The sequence below is a fragment of the Osmia lignaria genome, chromosome 5 (assembly GCF_051020975.1).
Source record: "Osmia lignaria lignaria isolate PbOS001 chromosome 5, iyOsmLign1, whole genome shotgun sequence".
Taxonomy (NCBI): Eukaryota; Metazoa; Arthropoda; class Insecta; order Hymenoptera; family Megachilidae; genus Osmia; species Osmia lignaria.
This window is the reverse complement of record NC_135036.1, coordinates 6,445,739-6,473,144: the sequence shown is the minus strand read 5'-3', so window position 1 is coordinate 6,473,144 and position 27,406 is coordinate 6,445,739. Positions and strand designations below refer to the sequence as shown.

The 27,406-nt window shown below is 37.2% G+C and overlaps 3 protein-coding genes and 1 long non-coding RNA gene across 9 annotated transcripts in view; 1 reads left to right on the top strand and 3 right to left on the bottom strand.

Moving 5' to 3' along the window:
- LOC117607919 (BTB/POZ domain-containing protein 7) lies at positions 1 to 23,183 on the top strand. 4 transcript variants are annotated; one of them, XM_034332173.2, is made up of 13 exons: positions 11 to 270; positions 692 to 816; positions 1,857 to 1,953; positions 2,440 to 2,702; positions 2,882 to 3,246; positions 3,753 to 4,303; positions 4,440 to 4,603; positions 4,680 to 5,064; positions 5,150 to 5,302; positions 5,363 to 5,519; positions 5,618 to 5,796; positions 17,779 to 17,991; positions 18,393 to 23,183. In XM_034332173.2, exons 4-13 carry the CDS (start codon positions 2,461 to 2,463, stop codon positions 18,678 to 18,680), a joined length of 2,697 nt encoding a protein of 898 aa, XP_034188064.1. In that variant the 5' UTR covers positions 11 to 270; positions 692 to 816; positions 1,857 to 1,953; positions 2,440 to 2,460; the 3' UTR covers positions 18,681 to 23,183. The 4 variants fall into 4 exon arrangements, with proteins under 4 accessions (XP_034188066.1, XP_034188064.1, XP_076544381.1 ...); XM_034332175.2 differs by having other exon boundaries at positions 1 to 816; positions 5,624 to 5,796; XM_076688266.1 differs by lacking the exon at positions 1,857 to 1,953 and having other exon boundaries at positions 12 to 270.
- Positions 3,831 to 6,294, bottom strand: LOC143305302 (uncharacterized). The gene is made up of 2 exons (XR_013062167.1): positions 5,771 to 6,294; positions 3,831 to 5,641 (listed from the first exon to the last, which is right to left on the bottom strand). It is a non-coding gene; the product is annotated as an uncharacterized LOC143305302 (long non-coding RNA).
- LOC117607922 (uncharacterized) lies at positions 6,370 to 15,998 on the bottom strand. 3 transcript variants are annotated; one of them, XM_034332184.2, is made up of 2 exons: positions 15,868 to 15,998; positions 6,370 to 8,053 (listed from the first exon to the last, which is right to left on the bottom strand). In XM_034332184.2, the coding sequence occupies exon 2, from the start codon at positions 8,041 to 8,043 to the stop codon at positions 6,805 to 6,807; it is 1,239 nt and encodes a 412-aa protein (XP_034188075.2). In that variant the 5' UTR covers positions 8,044 to 8,053; positions 15,868 to 15,998; the 3' UTR covers positions 6,370 to 6,804. The 3 variants fall into 3 exon arrangements, with proteins under 3 accessions (XP_034188075.2, XP_034188076.2, XP_034188074.2); XM_034332185.2 differs by lacking the exon at positions 15,868 to 15,998 and adding an exon at positions 12,859 to 13,566; XM_034332183.2 differs by lacking the exon at positions 15,868 to 15,998 and adding an exon at positions 8,894 to 9,418.
- The window catches only part of apolpp (retinoid- and fatty-acid binding glycoprotein apolipophorin), a 27,067-nt gene continuing 22,574 nt past the window's right edge, over positions 22,914 to 27,406 (bottom strand). The window contains exons 19-26 of the mRNA XM_034332076.2: positions 27,045 to 27,178; positions 26,779 to 26,936; positions 26,523 to 26,706; positions 26,305 to 26,443; positions 25,001 to 25,189; positions 24,447 to 24,692; positions 24,159 to 24,359; positions 22,914 to 23,520 (exon numbers count right to left, since the gene is read on the bottom strand). Of these exons, the coding sequence (XP_034187967.2) occupies positions 23,494 to 23,520; positions 24,159 to 24,359; positions 24,447 to 24,692; positions 25,001 to 25,189; positions 26,305 to 26,443; positions 26,523 to 26,706; positions 26,779 to 26,936; positions 27,045 to 27,178 (1,278 nt within the window). The 3' untranslated portion in view covers positions 22,914 to 23,493. The remainder of the gene's footprint in view (positions 23,521 to 24,158; positions 24,360 to 24,446; positions 24,693 to 25,000; positions 25,190 to 26,304; positions 26,444 to 26,522; positions 26,707 to 26,778; positions 26,937 to 27,044; positions 27,179 to 27,406) is intronic.

Below are 27,406 nucleotides of genomic sequence, written 5' to 3'. Positions count from 1 at the left end.
TTCCAACGCGATATTTCTCGTATGCAGATGACGCCTCGAGCGTCTTCATTGTGGCTCCACCTTTAGGGCAAAGAATTTATTAGTTCCATAGAAACGCAGGATAACAGTTCCGAACAATCGTTTTGGTCATGCAATTTGTTTAAACAAAAAAGAACTCGTCATTGTTCAGCGACATCGAAGAAATTTTTCTCATTGCTATCAGCGATCAGTAAACCTAACCTCTTTATCATTCGAAACTAGTACGAGATTGGTTACAGGAATTCTTGAATTGTGTGTATTCGCGCATGATCAGACCGAAATCTATATAACATATAAATCTTGTCGTGTTATAGAAAAATTTTGTCGCTGTTTATATCCCTTTAATTGATACTCTTATCTGTGAAAGCTTCGCGAAATACAAACGAACTATTTCACACGCTATTTTTAACGTTTCCCGTTATTTTCGTTTCATTTATCTTCGATCCGTTGGCAGTTAGCATGTCTACCACCGTCGGGGTTTGTTTTCCTACGACCAGACGGTTCGCTGCGACCGTAATTATGCATCGTCGTTTGCACGGCTCTATTTACTTAACGTGGCTGAACAGTTGTTTGTCGTAGAGCTTTTTTTCCTTTCGCAAGTTTCGACGATATGGAGGTAAAGGGGTTACGGATCGTACGCATAGTGCCGTGACCAAGTTTTATTTACATGCAGACTAAAGCTGACGAGTATAAACATGGCCGTCGCGCTTTGTGATGATTACTCGTGCCAGTTTGAATCGAAGGATGTCCGGAGAGAATGGAAATAATGGACGGAACGCGTGTAGCCGAGATATCCAGGTAACGAAACAGATTGCGCATCCTGGATCATCTCGATGCCTCGGTATCAAACCGCGGCTCGCTTGTCGATCATGCATCTCGGTTTTATCGTGCACGTACCTGCACGCTCGTTATTAGATATACGTCTCGTTTGTTTTCATTTATTTTTCTCTATTCCTTCCCCGCGTAATCGCGAAGGTGATTGAACTTCGCCAGGCATACGTCACACGCAGTGTTAACCACGTAACGCGATCGCAATCATAGCTCAGCTGACTACTATTGACCTATTGATGTGTTGCTGTCAGTTGTTCGAGCTGTTTTGTAATGGAGTTGCTGGATGCTGTGCTCTTTATTTCTTTTCCCTTGCAGGATTAGTGATTTTTAGTGGATTTTGCGAATAGTGTTGTTGTGCAATTAAATTTGGTTGTGCTTCTTATGATAAGTGTTTCATTCTCTGGTGCAAATATATCTGAAGAATACTATACATATATATATCTATGCATCATATGTACAGTATATTCATATCTGCTGATTATTATTTGATTTATGATTGTTTTAAAATAATTTTGTTATTCTGTATTATTTTTGTCCTTAGAATTATGCTTGTTAGTATCGCTTCTGTTATTTCTATGAAGATGTCTGCGTTTAATAGATTGTTTTAAGCGTATATTGATAATGTTCCTATAATAAAACCTCCAACCTTTATATTTCTTTATTATAGTCAGTTTTCCTTGAACACATCGTGCCTTAAAGCTCCACTATTACGCTTGCGACTTTCAGTGATAAAAAAATCTTTCAGAGCAGGTCGGACATAAATCACTGTTATCATTTTTCTGCTGTTGAATCGCGCAAAAGCGTTTGTTTAGCTACACTCGTCTGCAAGAACTTTTCTTTTTCTTAAATAGAAATTAGTGCTTATTTATAGCTTCCGCTTAGATCAGAGAATCGAAGAGCTCTGTAAAGAAATCATTAGTTGGAGCAGTCAGACATAGTCCATATAAGATCATTAATAATAATTTAATGAACATGTGATCATATTGATAAAATTTCTTCCTTTCAAGCCTCGATAATATCGTTGGAAATGGGTGAAAAAAGTTTCAACAATTGAAACGTATCCGTTTAAAAGGCGCTTCCGAATCAATGCAGTACACTTTCTAGGTAAATATCGTACGTTGGCTAAAGTGAAAGTTTCAGATGCGATCGGTATACTTTCGTTTATTTTTACGTAAAAATCATTTTCGCCGTTTGCGAAACACTTTGCGCAGAAAAATTCCGTTCAGCGAAACGGAGGGTGTTTAAACCCCCGAAACGTAGAGGCGCGAAAATAGCTCGTTAAAGTATACTCGTGGTAAACGTTTGTTTTCGCAAAATAAATTTTCTTTTTCCATCCTGGCGAATATAGAATCGAATGCATGCGAGTTATTTAATTATCCCCTCGAGGATTGTTCGTTTTGGCTCTTTTGGTCCCCAATTTGGACGTTCAGTTTTTCGTTCGTTATATTTGTTTGTGTAAAATAATATCCCGATGAAATTGTACAATCGAATTCAGTTTAATCGTTGAAAAATGCTCGAACGTTGTTTAACGCGTTTTACAAATGGATTAAATTGGATTCGTTTTATATAATTGATGCACGATGATTACAGGCTGTGTCGTCTGGGTGAGCAATGAATGTATTCCGAATTTTGACACCGTGTGTATTGCAACGTAGACGACCAAAGGAGGCAGATAATTCCGATAAAAGGGATTGCTGGTTCGTTAAAAGACGGCGCGGAGATGCTTCGTACATGATACATAGAATGGGTGCTTCTGCATCGTCAAGCATCACCAATGTAGGTGGAGATTCGGTCCAAGCAGCTAGACTCTCATCCTCCGGTAATCCTCCTGATCAACATGGCATTGCTATCAGGTATTTCAATATTTACCATCAGACGTTATCTTGTGTACTCGTCGTCTCTTCTATCCCCTAGATCTCTAAATGATATACTTTCATTAAACGTATCAGAGTCTTAACGTGTCTTTGATCTTTAGATCATGAAATTGATCAAGTCGAACCCGATGCTGAATAGCATGTTGAAATTTTTACAGGGAAAAGAAGAAGAAAATGACGGGGTTCGCGACATTGAGGAAGAAATTCATTCGAAGGCGTCGTTCTTCGAAGGCTTGCGACCATGGTAGGATTATCCGAGATCTGGTCTCAACCTGGAGCCACTTGGAAGCGACCGCTCTCTTGGAAGAATACGAGGCGTTGGCCGCGTTAAAGGATCTCCATGTCCAAGCCGAATTAGCCAGACCACCGGCTGCCACGTACAAACAAGATTTGTCGAAGCTGTACGATTACAAACATTGTTCCGACGTGGATCTCGTCTACCGAGGAGCGTGCTTCCCCGTTCATAGGGCTCTTTTGTCCGCGCGTTGTCCATACTTCAGGGACTTGCTAGCTGGATGTCCGGGTACATTTCGTCTTCTGTATACTCTGGAGTTGGGTTTACATTGGTGTAGTAAATTGATTTTATTTATGCCAGTAATCTTAGCCGTGTAGGATTGACCGATTTTCATTGAATCATTCAAGTCGAGCTGCATTGGGCATGGTTAAGGAATAGGGCACATTGGAATTAATTTTAATAGCTTATTATTATTCTAATATCGAAATAATTTATTTCAAGATCACAAAAATTTATTTCATATGAAATTTTATTATTAGAATGAGGGAAGTAGTTTGCAGGGCAAAGTAACAGATTATAATAGTATTAATGAGGTCAGATAATAGAGCAATAACTACATCAATGTAAACTTAACTTAAAACAGGTTTCACTTTAAAAAATAAACAAACGTGTTTGTATACAGTGACTCACTTATATTTTTTTGTACATTGTTATTTATTTTATTAGAAACAAATATACGTGGGTCACTGTGAATTGGGACACAGCGTAGACTGAAAGGATGTCTTTGATCGTAGGGTATGGTGCTAGGATATGCCTGGAACTGAGAACACCGAATCTCGAAGTACAAATGTTTTCGGCTCTACTGCGCTATCTCTACACTGGTGATATTTGTCCGCACGATGCTGCTCTGGAGGCGAATCTGTTGCGACGACTGGGAGAGGAATTCGGCACGCCGAACCCCTTGGAACACGATCTCAGATACTTGCTCGACACCGGTGATTACGCGGACGCCGCATTAGTGTTCACGTCGGACAGTGATTACCAGAGACCAGATAGTGGAAGTTCAGAATACGGATTCCGGCCAAAGTTAGAACTGCCATGTCATAAAGCGATACTTTCTGCGAGATCCCCGTTCTTCAGGAACTTAATACAAAGACGGACTAGATCGGGGGAAGATCACACAGAAAGGGCGCTTCATATACCTACTAGAATAGTTTTGGACGAGAGTGTAATACCCAAACGATACGCCAGAGTATTATTACATGCAGTGTATTTAGATACCGTTGATTTATCGTTAATAATGAGAGGTAATGGTTGCGGGAACAGCGCTGGTAGTCTTGGAGAGGTAATTATATCATTTCCTTCTAATTCGCTGTGTCTAAAGTGTGCGATAATAGGACCTCTTTAATCGATGAAGATCCTGTATTAAAGAAAAATTTATTTCTTTTTAAATAGACTATTTCCTACACGTCTGTTCCCAGGTTCAAGCCCTTACACATACTGGACGGGTTCGACCAAGTCCCTTAGAGGAAGCAATGGAATTGTACCAAATCGGCCGATTTTTGGAGCTAGATATATTATCACAGGGTTGTGAAGATCTTATTTTAGAATACCTTACATTGGAATCGCTTCCGGCTGTTTTAAAGTAAATCTTCAACGATCCTACGAATAGATTTCGATTAATTATTTTTTTAATTATCCTGCGATTAATTTTCTTCCAGATGGGGCAGTCAACCTCATGGTTCTGCCTGGGTACACAGACAAGCGTTGCATTATTTGAGGGAGGAATTTCAACCGGTCGCCTCTTCTTCCATTCTTCATCAACTGGATCACGCACATTTAGCGAATGTTTTGCAAAGCCACTTCTTGCAAGCTAGCGAACTTGAAATACTGCAGGCGGTACTCAAGTGGGGGGAACAAGAATTGGTGCGTCGCATGGAGGATCGGGAACCAAATTTGCTCAGTCATACTGTACATTCGGTTACGAGAAAAGGACTGAAGAAAAGGGATTTAAGTGATATAGAACTGCGAGAGATACTTAGCGAACTTTTACCGCTTGTCAGAATGGATCATATACTACCGCCTAATAGCGAAGCCTTGGCACAGGTACAGAAACTCGGATCGATATCATTTGAATTTATTCAAAATATTTGGTACGAGGAATTCAATCGAGCTTTTATAAATTATTTAGGCTATTAGAAGGGGATTAGTTTCAACTCCACCGAGTCATATGATAGGGGATGAAAGGGAGAATTTACGCATGAATGCTTGGATAAGGGGTGGAAAGAAAAATGGATTTTTTGTCAGGCCGCGCCTATTCATGCCTTATTACGAAGAAATAAAGGTACGTATCGAAGAAACTTTTCATCGTTTCATTGTTCTCTAAACGCTACTCGGTTTGCAGTCTTTAGTCGAGGAACAAATGGTCCAAGAAGCAGATTTAGTAAGATTACGAAGGCCGCGATACGTGGCGGATATTCCCGATGCCTTGTACATGGTTGACGAGAAACCAAGACCAATGGGTACAGCGGGTGTTGACGTTCTCGCTGCAGCGTTTCCAGGTAATTTAATTCAGACCTTTGCGTTATTTCATTGCGTTTCCAACGTGACGCGAAGGTTTCTCAAAAAATTCGGTCGTTTGGTATGCGTTCCATTTAAGTTCCAGATTCAGCAACCTTGGCAGCTATGTTGAAACGAGAACAGAAATTAAGGCAGTCGCCCAGTTGTCAGAGGGCCATCAGTTTACCACTCTCGTCGCGTCATGAAATCAACAGGCAGGTGCGACTACGCGTTGTCAGGGAGTTCAACTTACCTGACACTGTGGCTGATCTCCTGGAGGTAAGTGCATTCCATATTTTTTCATATTTTTAACCTGCGCTTTAATGGGTAGCCGTTTCCACACTTATTATTTTTAAACTGTTTTCCACTGACTCGTTAATATTTTGCACTTCTGGTACTTGTGTACTATTATATGATAATAATAATTTAGCAGCGAGTGCAGTAAGTAAATATGTACTTACTACTTTATCAGCTCAGTTGATGGTATTATCTAGAAATTTTCTTTAAACGTTGTTAAAACTTTTCCATTACATCAATGGAGCGTTTAACATGCAAAGCGGTTGAAATACAGCTTCCGTATTGCAACGACTATGGACTGTTCAATGTTTTCGTGTTATTTAGAAGTCTGAGCCGCGGTAATTGACTATTGTCTCGAAACAGTACACTTAATTAATCGAGAATGAAAATGTAGTTTAAAGTGCGTTTCAATGTCGTGTTATATAAAATACTTGTCATTATCGGGTTGCACGATATCCGTCAAAGCAACACGAGACAAGATACTCTATTTCGTGTGACCACAAAGAGAATTCAAACAATTATTGACCAGAATGAATTTTTTTTTCAATAATAAAATAAACTTTTTATTTCATAAAAACAGTTTTGTGCAATGTACAACATTTCAAAGTACAAGTATAATAATCTTTTGTTACAAAAATCTATCTAATTATTAAAGCTTCATCAATGAAGCGTGAACATTATGAATATTACGCATTTGGTGGTTCCTTAAGAGTATATGAGCTGTTTCATTTTAAAAATGTTGTAAATCGATAAATCCATTATTTATCAGTTCTTATCGATATTTTTGAAAGAATCGAAGGACAAATGATATCTCTGTACAAGAAAATGTAGATTTACAATATTTTTAAAATAAGCAGCTGGTGTAAATCCTTAACTAACAACAAGTCTATTCAATATATAATTCATTCTAAATCATCATTCCTTCTAAAGTTGTCTTCTATCTTTTTTGTACTTTTCGTCCTTGTATAAAAATATCTACACTCGTCATAATTATTTGACTAACCAACCCATCTTATCGAAGATCTGCACGTTGTGCGCCAATTTCTGTTTGTAAACATCATCACCGACTCGATTCAGGAATATATCATCACCCTTCGTCTCCTTGATCTCCGGCGTGGATCCTCGAGGGGCCTGGATCACTTGGGCCATCATCATGCATTGATTAAACTTGAGGGTGGCACAACGGTTCACAATCTCGTCGAATTTCTGCTTGGCGAAACTGTCTGTGTCCACTTTCAGTGTCTTCAAGAACCTGACGAAACAGGAATAATAGAAATCAATCATGTCGTTCAGCTTGTTATCCAGGATGTCCTTCTTCGCGCTGGATATCAGGAAGAAGATCAGGTCGTTCACCCCGTAATCGTACACGCACAATTGGAAGTCTACGATCTTCATGTCGATCAATTCACCGCGTTGATCGTGTCTGAACATCATGTTGTTCACCCAGAAATCATTGTGCACCAAGGTGGCCCATGGTTCTTCGGGTTGCCCCATGTCTTTGTTCATTTGAATACCATACTCTATGGTTTTATTCACACGGTCCAAGTATGGCTTTAATTCTGCTATGTCGTTGACGTCCGCCTGAGCTTTTCTGATCATATCGATCACACACTTCTCGGTTGTTTCGTTCAGCACATCGGTCAACACTTCAGCTGCCATTCTCTGAAACAATTGAGGTTTCTTGATCTTCAGGGCTATCGTGAGGGCGTGCAACCTGGCCAATCCTTCAAGAGCAAACTCTGTGTGGATTTTATCCAGTCCATAGATTCTATCCTCTGTGTCGTATCCATTGTACTTGAGATTTTCTAAGATGATAGCTGCCTGTTGATCGAACGTTTCAGAATCTTTCAGGCCCATTCTACCACCAAAGTATTCCGGTGCCAGGTTGCTTATGTCCTTCTCGTTGATACCGCTTTCTAATTGAAGTTTCGTGAACTCCTTAGCCATTGCGCTGTAGAATCGAAGCTCCTTCTTGAATGTTACAGGACTGTTAAACAGGTCCAACAGATAGGCGGATGTGGGCGGCAGTTTGCCAACTAGATGCAGAGTGTCCGTTTTGTTGAGACGGGTCAAAGTGACGTTGATGGCCAACATTAAGCTTCCAAAGTTCTCCCCTGGAGCTGTTAGCGGCCTCCATTCTATCTGATTCACTTGTATGTCCTTGCCCAGACTCTGAGCCAGAAGCTCGTTTAAGTTTTCAACCGGGAATGGTTCTATCGACGGTGACATTATCGTTTGCCTGGAAAAATATTTTTGCTGTTATTGTAAATTATTTTTCCTTTTTATATTTTGACAGTGAAACAACTGTCTCTTTAATTATAATTATAAAAGAAATAAAGGCCCCCTCTTAGAGATGATTCTTTTTTCTTCAAACGGTCTTGTCACAGTCTTACGTAAAGATAATGAAATTACTTGCTGTTTTCTCTTAGAACTTGTAATAAATTTTACTCAGACTGTTAGAATCGTGTTTGTAAATAGAGGTTGTTCGTGGAATCCTCGGGTTATCTTTGCCATATCACACGTGTACACAAAATCATCGGTGTTAGAAAACTATTTATAAACAATGTTACACGTTTCATTAGTCATATCTTCTGCCCATTATTTGCGACGTAATTGCGTTCAGGAATTGCATAATTTCAATTCTTATGTGACACCGTCGTTCCCTACGTGTTAACGTAGCGACTATCAAGTTATTCATGTGTGAGTGATGCTTGAATTTCCTTACTTAATTAGGAATATTCTTATTAACTCTCGGGTGGCGGACCATGGAGAGAGCTCCAATTTTTATTTAATTTACTATCATTTTCTAAATTGTACACTATTTTTTTTCAAATTATTTTTTTAATATATGAAACTTTAATTTACAAATTATACACCTAACTTTAGGTGAATACTTAGAAATAACAAAATCTAAGACTTTTTCTAATGCGATAAAAATATTAAATTTATCTATTGTTTATTTTCAAATTCTACTATTAATATATGAAAAAAATATTTTCCAACATTTCTTTCAAATTTTGCAATGAAATTAGCTAAAATAATAGGAAAAATCTATCGAAATTCTTTTCCAATAACTCACCCTAAGGAAGATTATTCGTCGATGATATTTACGCACCAGAGCTTGAATCGCTGTTCACAAGTCGTTTTAGCTAACGATCTAAATTCATATAGTTTATATAGAGGCAAACTGTCGATATAGAGCTACGTATCGAAGATATGAACGTAAAATGCCTTCACAGACGTTTAAAGCCAGCCGGCCAACGGCGATAACACTTATCGTAAGTGCTCATTTTTTGTTTTCTTGTTTTTTTTTTAACATCCGTATCATTTGCAATTCACCGATTACAGGCTCCATCGTACTGCATTTTAGTGTTTTCGCTTGTTTCGTACTCTGGCTCGAAATCGTTTCAAGGAATCTAATTAACGCTCGCTCATTGTCTCCGGAATGCAAATCGGCTGCATCGTAGTTCGAGTTGTCCGATCATGTCGGATAAAATTGTACTGCGTGTGCTGGCTGCGTGATAGTAATTTTCAAAAAAATTGCATCATCGAATTACCATAATAAACACGTGCTTCGTGGCGCGTTGGTTTAAGCGAATCGTTTATAATTTCCGACGACATAAGTAGGTTGCCGCACGACAAACGGAAATGCATCGATTTGTGGTAATTCGTCGTTACGCCTGAAATATTGGCAAGCTTTTGTATATTCATCCGTTTGGATGAAGGTTGAGAGCAGGGCCGGCCCTGAAATTTCGGGGGTTCCGAAAAAGAGTTTCTTCAGATATATGACATAAAAGAGTACTTCAAATAAAATTTATAAAATTAACACTAGAGTTTGTATAACTAATTTAGATTTGCATTTACATCGATTAATATTGAAGTAAACATCTTGCATTCTTAGACGCAAAATCGTCTCATGGGGGCCCTAGGCGGCCGCCTAGTCTGCCTAGGCCCAGGGCCGGCCCTGGTTGAGAGGTTTTGAACTTGTAGAAAAGCTACTCCCCCTCCGATTTCGATGATTTTTAAATATGTTGTAAAATTCGTCATTTTAAGCAATTTTTTTTCCTCTAAGCTCTGTGTCGGACTCGATTAGTTTGCGAGATATTCGCGAAAAACTATGAGTACTTTCATTCTATTACAACGATATCATTAGGGGCGATTTGGAATTTTTGCATTCCCTCAAATATTAAAATTTAGACAAATTTACTACATCTCTACGTATTGTAAATTCATTTTTTTTTATTTGCAACGTAAATTACCCAAGAATTAACATTTTTCCGTCGTTATGTTCGAAAGGTTTTGATGCAGAGTTGATAAGAAACCAACGCCTCGAGGACGATTTTAATAGTGTTCGATGCATTTGATTATCTATTCAACTGTCGATCGCATGTCATCGAGGAGTTCTATGAAGTGAAACGAGTTATTGATTTTATAATCGCAATAATATAGATTCTTAATTGCAAATCTTTTATCGGTTTCAAATAGAAAATCATCGAAACGTTCAACAATTTTCTTAGCGTTATTAACAGTTTCATTACGGTGGATATTAATAAATTGATCGTTAGCCGCAGGAATGTTAACAACTTCAATATTTGCGCATACATAATTCGGAGCGGGCAAACAAATCCGATGTTATCGCGTACCTGTTAAGCCGTTAATTAAACAGTTTACCGAGGCAAAAACAAACCCGCGTTCATCGTCTATCAGTATCTGTGTTTAGGAAATTCATTTGTTTAATGAAAGAAGCTGCTACCTGAAATACTCACAGTGATTAACCCGTTAATACCCAAGTTTCGCAACTTTTTATTACGCTCCTTCGTTATCACAAATTTCTTATCTAGTTATCTTAAAAAGATACCTGAAATCTCTATTATAATTTTAGAATTATAAATTAATATCTGCTTTAAGTACCTACTGGTTTCTATGTTTATTTATAATAGAAAGTATCAATCCGCGGATGGCGGACCATGGAGAGTGCCCCGATTCTGAAAGGAACTTCAAACCTTTCCGCATAAGAATTTTTCTTTCCATATTCATCTTTCATTTCGTTCCACCGAATTCTTGGACAAAGATCGCTGAAAGAGAGATAATCGCGGTAGGAAGTCGCACGAGCGGTGTTTTTTAATGCAACGTGCTCGCGACAAATTATTTACAACGGCGATATTATCTCTTGAACGACTTCCGCGGTGGTGATTCTGTGAACGGCGTTTTCGCACGCGAGTAGGAGGAGACCGTGGCACATCCGAATATGTAAATTACAGGGAAACGTTTGATCTCCGTCAAGACGACTCTATTGTACCGTGAAATATTTCTTGCGTAACGCGTGTAATTGCGACCGGCGATGAGCCACCGTAATCACTCGCAATGAAAATTACGATTTCGAAAGTTTTGATTACACTGATAGTCTCGGAGCTGTTGGAAAGTCTTGGTTCTTTATAAGAGATTAACAGTGAAAAATATTCGTACGTATTTTGAAAGAGAAAAAAAAATAGGTGGAATCTCGTTTCGTAAGAGGATGCGAGAAATTTTGATGGCGCTCGTCAGATACCGGTCGAACATAAATGGAAAAATTGTTTCTAATGACAGGAAACGGTTTCAGATGGAATCTTTAATCTTGATGACGAGTCAAAAGGAACGTGATAATGCAAAAAAATGTACGAATTCGTCGATATCATCATTCTTTGCATATACCTTGTAATGTTGTTTATTGTCGGGCGAAAATATGATACGATTTTTAGCCTTGACTTTTATCACATTATGTGTGACAGGCTATAATCGAAATCAAATACATCAACTACCTATTGGTTTGATTACATTTCCCTCATTAATATTTATTTGCCGACTGGCATTTCAATTCATCGTTTATCACGAACAACGATCAATTTGTCTTTCATTAAGAGAACCCATTGTTTGATATTATACAAGCCATTAGAAGGGGGAAAAAAAGAGAAATCCAGAGCTGATGATTATTATCCCCTCATTTTCTAATTTAAACGAGATTTAATCCTGTTGCAAAACCATTGGATTATTCATTTTTTAATTAAATATTCCCTCAAAACTTAGTCAATTTCTATTAACCATTGGACGGCGGACCATGGAGAGAGCCTCAATTTTAATGTAATTTTCTATTTCATATTATTTTCATTTTCTAAATTTTACACTGTTTCTTTAAAAATTATTCTTTTAATATATAGAATATATTTAACTTTGTACATATTTTTAAGTTTGTAGCTCCACTATTTAGGGTTAAAGAAAAGATAATTAGACCTTATCTTAACAATTAGGGGTTAACTCCAGAGCGAGCGAGTTTCAATTCATTTCTAATGCTTTCATTGTTTCAATAATATCATAAGCCAAAATCACTCCTCCAGTAGTAATCTTGAAGACACAAGTAAAACTTTATAATTTTTTGAAAAGTTTTCAGATGAAAAAATGATATATTTTCAGTAGTTTTTAATTAGCGGATTCGACACCCCTCTTTAGTACCTCTTCCTGTTCTCAAATGATTTGTTATCACTAAAACAAGCTTTTGAAACGAAACACGTACACTAGTGGAATTAATTCTGGACACTTTAAAATTCTTTTACTTAAATTTCACATTTATTCAAATTATTTAATACACAATTATTTATATTTTATATTCTAATCATTGTATTCTAATTTTAGGACGTCACTTATATAAAAAGATCATACTAAAAGATTATAATAAAAATTACAATTTTAGTACATCAAAGGGGTAGAAAAAAATTAATATTACGTTGGATATCCTTTCGTCCTGTTATTGGCTATTTCACACCGTGTTGTCAGGCGCAAAAACAAAAATAACAACACAGTTAAAATTTTTTTAAATTAAAATTTCCAAACATTTACAAAAAAAACCATGTGAAAATATTAAGTATAAACATTATAGATTACAATATAAATATTACAGTATCAATTTAGCATAGCAAAATATACGTTTTCTGCACAAATATAAAATAAAGAATATTTTTATTCAAAGTGTCTATAATTAATTCCACCAGTAGGTTTGCTTATCAGAAATACCTTGAAAATCAAGGTCGCATTAAAAGTCAGCCTTCCTCAGGATTCTCTCTGACTGTATGTCCTGAATTCCTTGCACGATTCCACGGGGATCGAGGAGCGAAATGCAGTCGCGAGAAGCGTTGTAAAAACACTGTTAAACAAGCCGTCGTTTGGACGACACTCTAAGGCTGCTAGAAGCGGACTCTATTTATAGTTTGCGAGGCACATCAAGAAATCTAACGTAATGCGATAACTGTCGCACACAGGCCGGAAAACTCTAATCGCGCGTAATTTGTCTCTATCGGTTATGTCGAAAAAAGGAAAACAATAAGTACTTTGGGAGGTCGGGTGGAAATAGATCCTTCGATCCTTGTGCACTAAGATATACCACTTGAATAAAATTTTGAGGATTTATAGAACGATTCAGGATAAAAATAATGAAATATTTCAGTCTTGTTTCAGGGTGTGAAAATTGACCCCAAAGTGAATTGAACATTCTCAACTTTATTTTAATTTGGACGATCAAATTAAAAATAAAATTTCATAGCAAATGACTAAATTCAAGATGAAATTAAGTTTTCTTAGGAAAAATGAAATCCGGTAATGGTCCTGGGTTTTCGCCCCTCCCCATGGGCATCCCCTGGGAAAATGACAATATAGCAAAAGGAACCACCTATAGGTCTGTGAATTGAATTGAAGTGAAAATTTGAATTGATATAAATTTTATTATTTAATAATCAAAAATTATTTTTTGGTTTAAATTGCCTTTAATATTTACACTAGAATTACCAAGCCAGTCAAAAAGTTTCTTATTTTAAATTATAAATTTTATCAAGGTACTTTTGTCGGAATGTATTTTGGCTATTGTCAAGATAAAGAATGAATTATGTTCCATTCTTTACATTATTTTCAACTTAAAAATAAGCGTGCATCAAACGTCTGTAATTCTAGCGTTAATATCGTCAAAATTAAGATAAAATTGAGAATTTCTGCCTCCCCTCTATCGCCATTTTCTAGTCTACCACCTACTTCCATTTCTACCGTATTAAACGCATTTACGCGTTAAATGTTGCCAATTTGAGTCATCGGTCAGCATGATTAAATTGAAAATTAAGACAATTGTATTCTGAATAATTGCAATCGCCATCGCGCCGCACACGGTCATTTTCACAGGGACACAGTCGACATTTTAAAAACACAATAGCCGAGGAACGATCGTGACGAAATGGCGCTTTAAAAGAATAATAGAAGAAACAACACCGTTCTATGCAACTCTTTGCTCGAAGGTAAAAAAAAAACAAAAAGAACTGACTCACTGACTTCCTTTCCGTTGCAATTGCCCGATTACGAAGAACATTTGATCGAGAGAAAGTGTCGGGAACCTAAGAGTCCGTTACGTAGGATCTATTTCCTTTTATTTTCATTAACCCGATCGATGTTCCTTGATCGTTCGTTCGACACGAAATCCTTCGGTCGGTGCTCGTCTCTTCCAGCAACATCTCGAAACTTTGATCATAAATTTAAAAAGATTCGGAAAAGAAAAAGGTCGCGGAAGGATTGAAAGTTTTCCCTCGAACCGTTTCCGCCCATCGATTCGCTGGATATTGGAACGTTGTATCTAGTGGAAACGAAACTCAATTTCGGTGTCCTAAACGAATCCAGACGATCGAGTTTATTTACTTTAGACGACTTGACATTTCGCCTGGTTGCTTGCTTTCCATGGGAAATAACTTTTCATGAAAAGCAAACGTTTCACTCTTTACTCGCGAACTTTTTCCTTATACCTGTTCCAATATCGATACACGATTTTATTACTGAATAATTGAGTCGCGAACGCATTATACCGTCTAATCTGACTCGTCGTTTTTCTGATACCTGTCAGCTGTTTTTCTTTTCCTTTCGATAACGTTTTAATGAATTGAGGACGTTGTACCTTCTCTTTTTTTTAATTCAAGAAACGTTTCGATTTTTATCATTTTCTTTTGTCTAATAAATTTTACATTCGGTATCTGAATTTATAGAAAAGGTTACGATGCCCTAAAATAATTAAAATTTTAATTAGATTCTAATTACAATTCCTAACACCTTCAATCTTCTTTTATATAGTTTTACTGCTTCTTAAATATTAGACGACTTTTTCTCAAGATTCTATGGATAAGAGACAACAAAAGATTATCCTCTCTTTATCGCTCGGAGCAGTGTCTCGGTAAACAGCAAGCATTACAGCGTCGTTAATTAACTTATGCATGTTAAACAGCTGACGCGTCGAGGTGTCAGAGGTTCACTCGAGATGCCGCTTTGTTATCAACGAAAATGCAGGAAATCTTTTCGATACTATTGCCCGGTAGTTTTCCAATCGATCGGTCACCTGTTCCTGTTGCTGGTCAATTTCGCAATTACACGATCCCGGTCACACAACTGGCTAACACAGATCACGCCCGCGATCGCGTTTATTTCAGGATCTATAAAACTTTGAAAGCTTCGAATAATATTGAAACCGTCCGATAGAATTTTTGCTGGAACACTTGTGAGGTTTCATCTGAAAAAACAAACCCTCGAAAATTTTATTTCGATTCGTTTAGAATCTTTTATCGGGGATTCGTGGAAAAATTTTTGTCGACTATAAAATTGAATGAAAACTCGGTTGAAAAATGGCAAGAAAAATCTGTAGAGTCTCTCGAAGCTTTGACCATAAGTGTGGAAGATTGAAAGAAAAAATGAATAATTAAAAAGCATCGAAGTATCCGTGAAAAGATTCGAGCTTCCGAGAATCTTCAATTTAAAGTTTCCTTTTCGAAGAGATGATTAAAGTTTTCATTTCGAAGCTCATCAAAAATTCTCTACCATTTCGATCAGCGGAAATTCATTAATATTCCTCTGGCACCTACGAAGAATCACCGAAATGGTATCCAATCAAACGCGACCCAGTTCACGAAATTCGCGAATTCACGAGAACTCTGGCACGGATATTGGACTTTCGCGGCGTTATTATTAAAAGCCGACGGTGTTAGAATCGTTATCGAGATATACCTGTTGCTGCAGCGTCGAATAATCGGAAATAGCAGTCGAACGTGGCCGATCGACGATGAATGCAGCTGGCTGGCACAGCGAAGCAATGACAACTGAGCCGAGCTTCGTTACCGTTTGACTTTGACCCCTATTTCTCCCTCTTTTCGTCGCTCATTCATGTTATCCCCATCTTTTAACTTCGATACGAATTAGCGTGAAATAATACGCGTTAGAGGAAGTTACTTACACGTAGATTCACGGTAGGAGAGGCATTTCTGTCGGAGCGAAGCTCTAGAGAAGCCTTTCGACACCTGTCACGGTGATAAAGCGTCCTGTCGAAAAATTAATTATTTTTAATTCAACTCTTCAATAAAAACGCGTAAAGAAATATTAATTCAAAGTTAAACATATAATTTTTGCAACGAAAAGATTTGGTTTATTAGAAGAATGATTTTTAAAGGAATAGAAATGAATTAAAATTGGGGCTCTCTCCATGGTCCGCCATCCGAGGGTTGAGCTTTTCGTCTATTATTATATTGTAATATTGGTTATCAATAAATTCTACAGTACAGGAATTTATTATATATCTTTCTGAATATAAATTACAAGAGCCATTGATTTTATAACTATCGTCAAAGAGTTAATACTAGTAAATACTAGTAGATCTTGACGATTAAATCAGGTAGGCGTTTATTATTCCAGCCCTGTTTCGAGGCTTCTACTCGCGAAGTTTGTTAAGCGTTTCTATTGGAATTAAACTTGCATTTGATCTAAACGGGTTTGGACCTTAATTCTCCGCGCTGTTGTAGTTTCATCGATTTGCTTGCAATCGTGCGGTCGGAGTTTGAGTAACGGACGTGAAAGTCGTGTTTCAATTAGGCGATAGATTCTTGTTGCAGTTGAAAGTTGATTTAGCGGATTTCTGGGGAACTGTGTCTCGAATTCTGTTTAAGATTATTGTTTACCGTGATTCACCGAGTGATTGCGTTTAATTACTTGTTCAATTATATAGAGCGTTTCGTAACGTGAGAAAGCAACGAGGAATTAGGTTGAAAAATAAGCGAGAAAAGTTTACAGACGCGCGTTGTATCTGTTTAGAATCAACGAACGCCTTGTTATACAACGGTGTTCCATTCTGGGAATGGATGAGTATTTCGGGACGACTTGCGATTGTGCAAGTATTTGCTAATGTCTAGTATTAGAACAGTTAAATGAGAATTCGAGAAGAGATTGCAAAAAAGTACTAATAACACAGTGTCAGTAATAGTATAATTATTCCCATATGTGTAATTATTTTCCTTAGACTTTGAGCTTTAAATTGATATGGCATAAGTGGGATTTTACAATACTTTTATGTCATGAATTTATGTTGGATTTATGTTTGATCCATTGTCAACTTTAATCGACGACCAGCCATTTTATATTAAAAATATTAACGAAAGCTTTATGTAATTATTTTCCTTAGATTTTAAGCTTTAATTTGATATGGCATAAGTAGGATTTTACGACATTTTTATGTCATGAATTTATGTTAGATTTATGTTTGATCCATTGTCAACTTTAATCGACGACCAGCCATTTTGTATTAAAAATATTAACGAAAGCTTTATGTAATTATTTTCCTTAGATTTTAAGCTTTAAATTGATATGGCATAAGTGGGATTTTACGACACTTTTATGTCATGAATTTATATTAGACTTCGTATGTGTCGAAATTGTTTTTTTGAACAATAGATGAATTGCACTTTGATCCATTGTCAGTTTTAATCGACGACCAGCCACTTTGTATTAAAAATATTAACGAAAGCTTTATGTGATTATTTTCCTTAGATTTTAAGCTTTAAATTGGTATGGCATAAGTGAAATTTTACGACACTTTTATGTCACGAATCTTATGTCTAACCATAGATATCTATCCGCATATTTTCGCAGAACACTGCCGCGTACAGTATGAAAGATCAGAACGAAAGGCTGACCGATATCGAGGACATGGATTCACCAGGGATCGGTATGAACACGAGGACAGTTCCGCCGTTGTGTTACGGAAGAAACATGACATTCCCCCGGCCAGCCTCGTCCTGTGCCCACAGACACGAGCTTCCGGCCATAGTGACCGAGGGTGAAAGCTGTAGGCTTCTCGCTGAGGTAGGAGAACCCTGAAAAACCCCATCGCTAATCTGTCATTTGAGAGTAATTCAAATAATTTCCTATCTTTATAAATTTAATTTCTGACATGTTCAACCAATGTTCTAAATCAGAGAGCAGAGAGAACACTTGATTCACCCCTCAGTCAACTAATCTCAATTCTATTGACCTACTTTGTAATCAGATAGAATTGATCAGTGATTCGATGCAAATTATTACACGAGCACACCATACGTTTGCAGTAGGTGCAGATATCAATGCACAGGCTTATTTCACATCAGCAGCTACAATTATTTTAATTTCATCAGGAATTGGAAGCACTCGATTGGATACTCGTTCACCATAGACCATTTGTTTATCGTATAATTTTAAATAAAACGCAACGTCACTCCATGTTTCAGCAACAAGAAAATAATTCATGTAGCGATGGACAATTGTCAGGCGTGATGCCGGATGTGGCGATGGCGACAGCTTCGTTCGGGGCTTTGCAATTGATAGAGGAACAAGAGTTAGAGTTAGACCTGGGCGATGGTACGTCCCATCTTCTGCAGCATGTTTCACCGTCGAGCGGTACCATGGGTTCCCATAGGTCTTCGCTTCCTCATCCACATCAGAGGCACTACTCCGGACCGCCTCCTCCACCGTACATGTACCACCGAGCTGGCACTGCCTTACCGAGATTTATTTAAGATTTCTATGAAATAAGGACTGTATGGCAACTATGAAATCCCTGAAAGGGTGGTTTTTTTTCCCTTTTATTTTATGAATCGAAAGAGAATCACCGAGTGCATTCTTTGTATATCATCGTTCTCCTCTTTGTTAAAGCAATTGAATGCATGCTATAATTATAATTGTTCAGAATATAATAGCTAATTTGATACCTTCATTAAAGTGGAGGTGTATGGAACCAAAATGAACACGTTCCTTGCACGAGCTTAGTTACTTTGTAAAAGAACACCTGTAAGGTGGACATCTCGTGCAAATTCCCTTTTAACGATCCTTCAAATTGTATATATTTAACCCTTGTAAATATTATTTAAACGATCGAACAAAAAGGTGATAGGATATTTAGATTATCGATACATGTAATTGGCAATTTATGCTTGATTATGTGGGAACAGTTAGGGGTTAATTTATAGAATGATATATAATTTTCTCAAAGGTATATACGAAGAAGTGCACTCTTCGTGGTTCGCAAGGAGACCACGTGTAACGTCGTCGATGAAAACTTGAATTCTTGCGGGTACAAATGTCACCGATACGATTTGTACGCACGTTTTAATTTAACTAGCAGCTTAACGAACCGTGTAGAGGACCCCCTTTGGTTTCAGGATACTTCCTAATCGTAAGTGAAACCACGAGACAGCGGCTCGTGGTGATCGTGGAAAGTTCATTGCTTGTTAGATACAATCACGTAATTATAAATGGTAATTTCTAGGTGCAGACGGGCGTGAGACGCAGCTGCAGCTGTCGTTCATATTAAATTATACAGGATATATCAGGGAATCATGGTACGAATGAGAGGAAGATGATTCTTGATGGAGAAACAAGTCGATTACGTAGAATGAATTATTTTCTTATCACCAGTCGTTTTCGAGAAAATTGATTCTAAATATTCATCAAGTATTTATAAATTAACGCTTTATCTTATAATTGTATAATTAGCGATCCTTAATTTTATAAATTATTCTTTGAAATAGAAACGAAAAATTAGTAACTGTAACAAAAATATTAGGTTCTTCAGAATGAAATTTTCAAAATTAATTTTCTAAAATATGAAGCTCTCTAGGAAGAAATTTTATTCTACATTTTTTACTTATTTTTACACTAGGAATCAGCCCTTTTTTTCGTTTGAAACATGATGCTCGATACAGCCTGTATATACAGGGTGTTTCAAAGTTGAGCAATCAGTCTTCTATTCTAAATAAAATTAACTAAGTTATAATTGGCAATGGCAAGGCCACAAATAGATCTTAATTTATTTAAACGATAATCTTTCAATATTTCACTATTAAATAGTGTAATTCCTGATCGTTTTAACTTTGCAATATCCTGTAACACACAATGTATAGGCGTGATACAAAATGCGTGTGAGTGTACGTACACGAATGCGCCAGCTCTCTAAGTACCGTATAAAAAGTGTTAATTAAGACAATTAATTAAGCCGATGCTGAGAGTGAGAGAGCGAGAATGTGGCCGACGGAACGAGTGGGAGAGAATGACTTCGTTGAAGAAAATTTAAGCTGAAGAACGGAAACGAGAGATAGAGAGAATGTGTGGGTGAAGCTTATGTGGAGAGGATACACACAGAACATGTGCAGGTATATATGATCAGTGTTTACGAACAGTTATTGTTCTTTATTTAAACGAAAAACCGCTGTGGGTATGATCTTTGCTAATTCATATTACCTATGATATTCAATAAATAATTATTTAAATATTATTAGTAGACGCACCTTTGTCTTCGAGCAGCGTATCGTTAAATTATTGGTTTCTACGTCCACAATAAAAATTTCTTTCTTTTTTTTTTTCTCGTCGACTTAGAGGAATATTAATTACAGTGAACCCTCATGTAAAGCTTGGTATAAATTAGATAATTTTTTTTTTATACGTTTCACTTGATATAATGACTTTACTCTTGTCTTATGACTTTTCTTTTCATTTTGGTCTCATTTTTTGATACACTTTGTATAATTTATTGCATTACATTTGGGTCCACTGTATTATTATTACAAAAAGCAGAGAACAAGGAACGTGTAATGTGTTTATATTATTCCTTGTTGTACAAACATGTTCCTTTCACTTTTGTTGGACGAACAAAGTATTGTGTTCAGGTGTAGTGGTCAGACGATGCCGATTCCGCGGCGGGCAAAAATCGTTTGTTGCTTTCGTACAACGAGATATTCATAGTTTTTTGTCACAAACACCCGTGAAATAAAAACGACGTTCATTAAAGAAAAATGTATCCCAGACATCTTTACAAATTATTATATTATTTGCAGATTCGTCGAGGCTGTTTCGTCGAGTTTTCCTGGTTTTCTTTGATAAGAGGAACGCTCGGAGACGGAGGAAAAAGAAAGAACGTAAGAGCATTATATCTCCTTTTTTTGCTGCAATGATTCAAGCATTTATATAAGAGGAACATGAATTTCCGCGTTGTTGATTTACCGTGAAAATTGAAAATGATCATGACCTTTTTTTTATTGTTATTTATGGAATGAAAATTCTAAGTTTTTCTAAAATCAGCACCGGATTAAGGGGTGGTTTATGGTGAGGTTTAAGGCCCTGGGCCCTACTTTCCAAACTTTCTAAGCTCCCTTCTAAGCTTTCCATATTCTCAGCCTTCCATATCTAAAGGCACCCTTTTCTAAGCCTTTCATATTCAAAAACCACCTTCTAACCCTTCTATATCCAAGGGCCCCCTTCTAAGTCTTCCATATCCAAGGGTCCCCTCCTAAGCCAATTAAAAAAATATCGAATTAATTTTTTTTTTGAATAAATTTCAATTTTTTAACCAAGCTTATAAACTAAAGAAGATTCTCGAAGGTTTCATAGCCTCAAGGCCTTAGAAATCTTAATCCGGTTCTGCGTAGAACGATCATACACGAGTACCAAGATCGGCCGAGTTGCCAGCAGTCTTATGAAATGAAAATTGACACAGAAATAGTCGCATAGCTCCGCGATGTCGACGACACTCGTGGAACGAGTGTTTTTACACGAAGGCGGTCGTCAAAGGGTTAAGTAGTCTAGCATCAGCCAAGTAGGTCAGTGAAGTAGAAACGTCTGCTGCTGATTATACAATTTTCAGTTTCATCCAGAATCTTCTACGTGAATTTTCTTCATTTACAACATATCAGAATAACTTTGATAATTAACGTTTGAATTTTCTATTCATTTCCAAGATGCCTAGACAGATCCATTGGTATAGGTTCCCCGATGCAAAAGCAAATGTAGAGGAAGGAAAATGTAATAAAGATTTGCAAATAATTCGATTTACCGTAGACGACCGTACGTAAGGTTTCGCGAATTGAATTGTACAGACGAAGTTACGCTCCAATTCTCGATTTCTAATTCATTGATAAGACTTATCGGTTAAGACTTTTAATAGGAGAGGAGAGATTTAATAGGTAAATAAAATTAGAAAAGAAAATTTGAATACAGAGAGCCGTGTTATCGTTCGACACGTAAGGAAGATGGATTAGAGATTGAATAATAATTAATAGTGATTAAATAGTTTGAAACGAAGCGGGCTTAATCTTTCCAAATCTTCGCCGTAATTAAGGGAAACATTTTAAAAATAAGCACGTTGCTCGCCGGACAAGCGTTATCTGATGAACCTCCCTTATTAACCTGGCAAGGAATTTTGATTTTAAACACAGATACAGAGGCCGGTGAATGTGAACCGTGTGCATGCACACCCTGCTAACGTGACCGATCTAACGTTAGCGTAACATTCACGTCATCGCGATAGGGAGATACTTAAAAAAAACAACTTGTCGATAAGGGGTAGTTCTAAAAGAAGGAAAAGGAATTTTGGAACTTCATGACGCCTATACTTTCATTCGACACTGTTCAATTTCTTTCCTTTATTTTCTCCACCGTTTAAAATTAAACACAGTGGTTTTTGATCAGCTATCTTTCTTTCAGCGAGGGTGGAGGAAGGGTTGATTTTAACGCGTTCGTTACTCTGGGCTAGATTTTTTCAGATTAAATTTTCAAATCATTTTTGAACTTTCCCTTCTGTCAAAGCCTGGAAGGAGGGTTCACTTTTAGATGGCGGACCATGGAGAGAGCCCCAACTCATGAAACTCTTTCGTTTATAAATTATAAGTTTAATTTTAGACATTGATAATCGAGCACGCGATATCGCGTGAAGGTAAACGGTGGGAGAGGTTCAGGGTTTTGAAATAATAAAGATGGTCGATGGTACACATAAGAACAATGTAATGTATATTTCTTCACAAGTCAGACATAGCATCTAGTATCGAGGATAAACGATACGTCGGTTAGGTATTGAATTCAGATTAACAGGCTCGAGTCGTACAGCATCGGTATCTTAATTTAATAAAGGTAAGCCGTACAAATCGTACCGTAAAATCGAATCGATATCCATCCCCTGTTTACTCGTCGTCTTACATTTTTTTTTTATTTCCTCACCCTCTTACATCTTTCTCTATGATTACTTTGATCGTCACGCAATTTTAATACCTACGCGTTTCTTCTCTTCGATGTACACAAAGTTTTCGGCTAAATAAACGACGATTCACGTTTTCTCTCACGTCCACGATGTTACGTACGCGTGAAGAAAATAAGATAAGGACTGTGTATGAATTAACACTCAGTCCTCGTGATTCTTTCGACCCCGTTTTGCTTTGTAAGGTCTGATGAACGTTTTAATTCGCTTACAAGTATCAAAAAAGACGCCTGTTGTGTTATAACAAAGTAACAAATACAATTATAGCTAAATTAATTGGTAATTAGTCTGCGCGGTGAGCTCCTATCTTAACCTTTCACTCCCTTGGTGGATCTCTGAAATATAGGAAAAGATAATTCATTTTTTTTTTAATTAATGCCTCTATAGTAGACGCAAAATTTGGGATCACGTCGTGTCTATTAACGAGGGAGGCGTCTATGGACCACTCTTAATGATGACCTAATTAGTTTTTAAATTGGAGCAATTTTGAGATTATGGGGGAAAAAATGCATCTATTAACGGGAGAAGCGTCTATTATGGGGGAAAAATGCGTCTACTAACGGGGGAGGCGTCTATGGATCACTCTTAATGATGATCTAATTAGTTTTTAAATTGGGGCAATTTTGAGATTATGGGGGAAAAAATGCATCTATTAACGGGAGAAGCGTCTATTACGGGGGCAAAAATGCGTCTACTAACGGGGGAGGCGTTTATTATGGGGGAAAAAATGCGTCTGCTAACGGGGGAGGCGTCTATGGACCACTCTTAATGATGACTTAATTAGTTTTTAAATTGGAGCAATTTTTAGATTATGAGGGAAAAAATGCGTCTACTAACGGGGGAGGCGTCTATTACTGGGATAAAAATGCGTCTACTATCGGGGCATTACTATAAATTTATATTTTGAAATAGCAAGCCTAGAAATTTTTAATTTGAAAATTAATTTTTGAAAATGTTGAAATTGTTCACTTACCGCGGGTGCCTCCTTGCGACCGACGATTTTGCATTGAGTACGCCCGACGAAACCGAATTGATAATCGCACGAGCAATCTTTCTCGAGTTCTACGCTAACCAAACCATCGACGACCCTCTTCGCAGCCACTTGAATGAATTGCTTCTTCTGGTTCGGTTTCGCGTCCAGGAAGTTGTCCGAACTGAACGCTGCTCCTCCAGACTGTAATAAGTAAAAACACGTGGAAATTTTCAGATTTGCAATGAGAAATAAATCTTATGAAATTTCGCTTGTTGATCGAGCACTTACGGAAACTGCGAAATCAGCGCAGACGTCGTTGGTCGTCGCGACGAGGTTGTTCTTCATGTCGCTGCTTCCGCTGAGAGGCTTCTTCTTGCTATCAGCAAACGTGTACGCGTTATCTTGATCGTAGCCGACGATATTCTTCTGGGGTTTACCCGATACAAGCAGCTCGTTCGGGTATGATATGTGATGATAGGTAAGACCGAGATCGCGGTAGATTTTCATGCCCAACAGAAGCCTTATTTGTTGCAGCTGAAAGATGAAAATTATATCTGAGAATCTCTAAACTTTCCATCTGCTATAGGGATTTTAAATGAAATCGTTTGATATATTGAAACAATGTAAAATTTAGAATATAAAATTTGGGCTTTCTTCATGGTCCGCCGTCCGAGGGTTAAAAATTTATATTATATTTCTTATTTTTTTTAGGAATGGGGTCAATCATTTATACCTTACCCTATTACAAAATTAATTCTTTATAAATAGAACTCAAATTCTATGAAATGAAATTGACTCGAATTAATTTGTTAGCTAATTAGTGGGCTGAAAATGATGCTCACAGAAATAGGGAATGGACTCTTCTCGCATGGATTTGCGATCACACCAATTACTACTTTGGCTGCACCAGGTCTGAATGGATATCGAATAGCTTCCTCGTAGGCATCGGTCAATCTGAACGTTCCCAGTTCAACGTCCAACTTCTGGTGCAAGTAGGTTATCTTCTTTTCCGTGTCGCCTTCCTTTGCTTCCTGGAAGCAATTTGTTATTTTCTCGTTTAACGCACGCAAACAAGCAGCAAAAACTTGATACGCGTTTAATGTACAATTCGAAGAAATTTTATGTTTCTTGAAAGACTCGGGTAAAGATTAATGACTCTCGTTGCTATTAATTATCATTCACCCTGATTTTCATTTTATTTTGTAAAATACAAAATAATCATCCTATTTTTTCATTTTGATCTGTGGTAATTTATAACAATCCTTATCTGTTTGAAATTTATTTGAAGTGACTCTGATATCGAATCATCTTTGAATTAGCATAGTCAATTAGTCACTGGAATGGAATGAATATTTATCTTGACAGAAAAAGGAAAGGAAAAACATAATCTTGTTACACGTGATCGATTCTGAATCACGTCAGAGATAAGAAAAAGTGTATCGTAGCTGATGAGTCAGGTTCATTAGTGATAACACGTGTTGCACCGGCTCTAGCGACATTGTCTCGTGTAGATAAGAATGTTAATGTCGTCGGTGAATGATAAGGAAAAAAGGCATTTTATTCCGTATTAGGGAATCATTAGATGTGTGAATGAACTCTCAATTAACATTCATTGGGAAATGAAATACTTGTTTTGCAAGAGGACAATGTACCGAGAATTACTCTCAGCTGACTTACAGTCACTCTCGACACAGTATTCATTCGGTTGGAAGTTCAATAGCCCCGGGGTCTCAGAAATCTTAATTCGATCCTGCAAGTGGTATTTTCCATTGGTGTTATTAGGTAGGGACCAAGATGGGCTTTTTAAAATTTTACAGTTCTAAAATTCCAGAAATCCAAAATTTAAAAATTCCCAAGATAGACTTTTTAAAATTTTACAGTTCCAAAATTCCAGAAATCCAAAATTTAAAAATTCCCAAGATAAGCTTTTTAAAATTTTACAGTTCCAAAATTTAAAAATTCCCAAGATAGACTTTTTAAAATTTTAGTTCCAAAATTCCAGAAATCCAAAATTTAAAAATTCCACAAATTCAAAATTAAAAAATTCTATAAATCCAAAATTTCCAAGAAACCTGGTCCACTCCCAAAATTCTAATTACACCAATGGTACTTCCAAGTAGACAAATAATGTTGAAAAAATAATTACCTCCAGACTGACGCTAGGTTTCTTCTCACTGAATTTGATGTTCTTCACTTCACCATCGATGTTAGGATTGCCATTTATAGTGTAGTGCTGTGGCCACTTGGTGTTCTCGCTGAATCCAATCAGACCGATGTGCACGTCCCTGTTGTTCAAATATAAGCATCGTTTAATTAGAAATAAATAATATTCCTCGAATTACAACAAAGAAACAAATTACTCACGTAATTCCTTGTTGCTTCAATTCCTCTCTGAGCTCAGCCATCAAAGGGGTAATCATTTCCTTGAAAACCTTCTCGTTTGGATGCTGTTGTTCCACCACGAACACTATGTCAGCCTCTTTCTTTGGTACCTTCACACTGAACGTGTCACCGATGTTGATCTTATTTCCTCCTACTTTGCAGCTTCCTAAAACGTAAGAAGAAATATTAGTCTATAGATTTCAGAGGAAATTAATGAGAGAAAAATCTGATGACTTACCACAGGTTGAAGGGACACGAGTACTCATAACACCTTGCGCGTAACAAGCGTAATGATAAGCTGTGGCGATTACGCAAGCACCCTCAGGTGTACCTGCGGCAACCGCGTGGTCGCAAGCATCACGGTAATTAGCTGGATTCACGTAATTAAAGCACGATCTGTAATCGTAGATTATTTTACTGATTTTCTGTCACCAAGATCTTTTTTAAAAATAAAATATTTGAAACCTTCGGAGGTCATTTATTGAAGCAAACAGAATTACTTACTTCAATGATGAACTTTGGCTAGTGAAATAATCAGTGCAGAGTGGAGCACGATCTTTGTGCTCGACTGCAGCTGCATCCGGACAGTCGCCCTTCAATTTGTACGCATTTCCGAATTCGCTTCCGCTCTCGGTGATCTAAGGAGGAATATTAAATTAATACCGATAGTGATATTAATATTTTTAAATTTGGAGAAGCGAATTAATTGATTGTTTCATGAAAGTAGTGGTACAAAAATAGTCTAGTGTCCTAAAAGATTGAGCACAGGGGTCGAAGGATCGTTGCCCTTTGAAGATCGTACGATATTCGAGTCGGCACGAGAGGCAACCACCTCCTCGCTATTTCCACGAAAACTTCGACTTCCG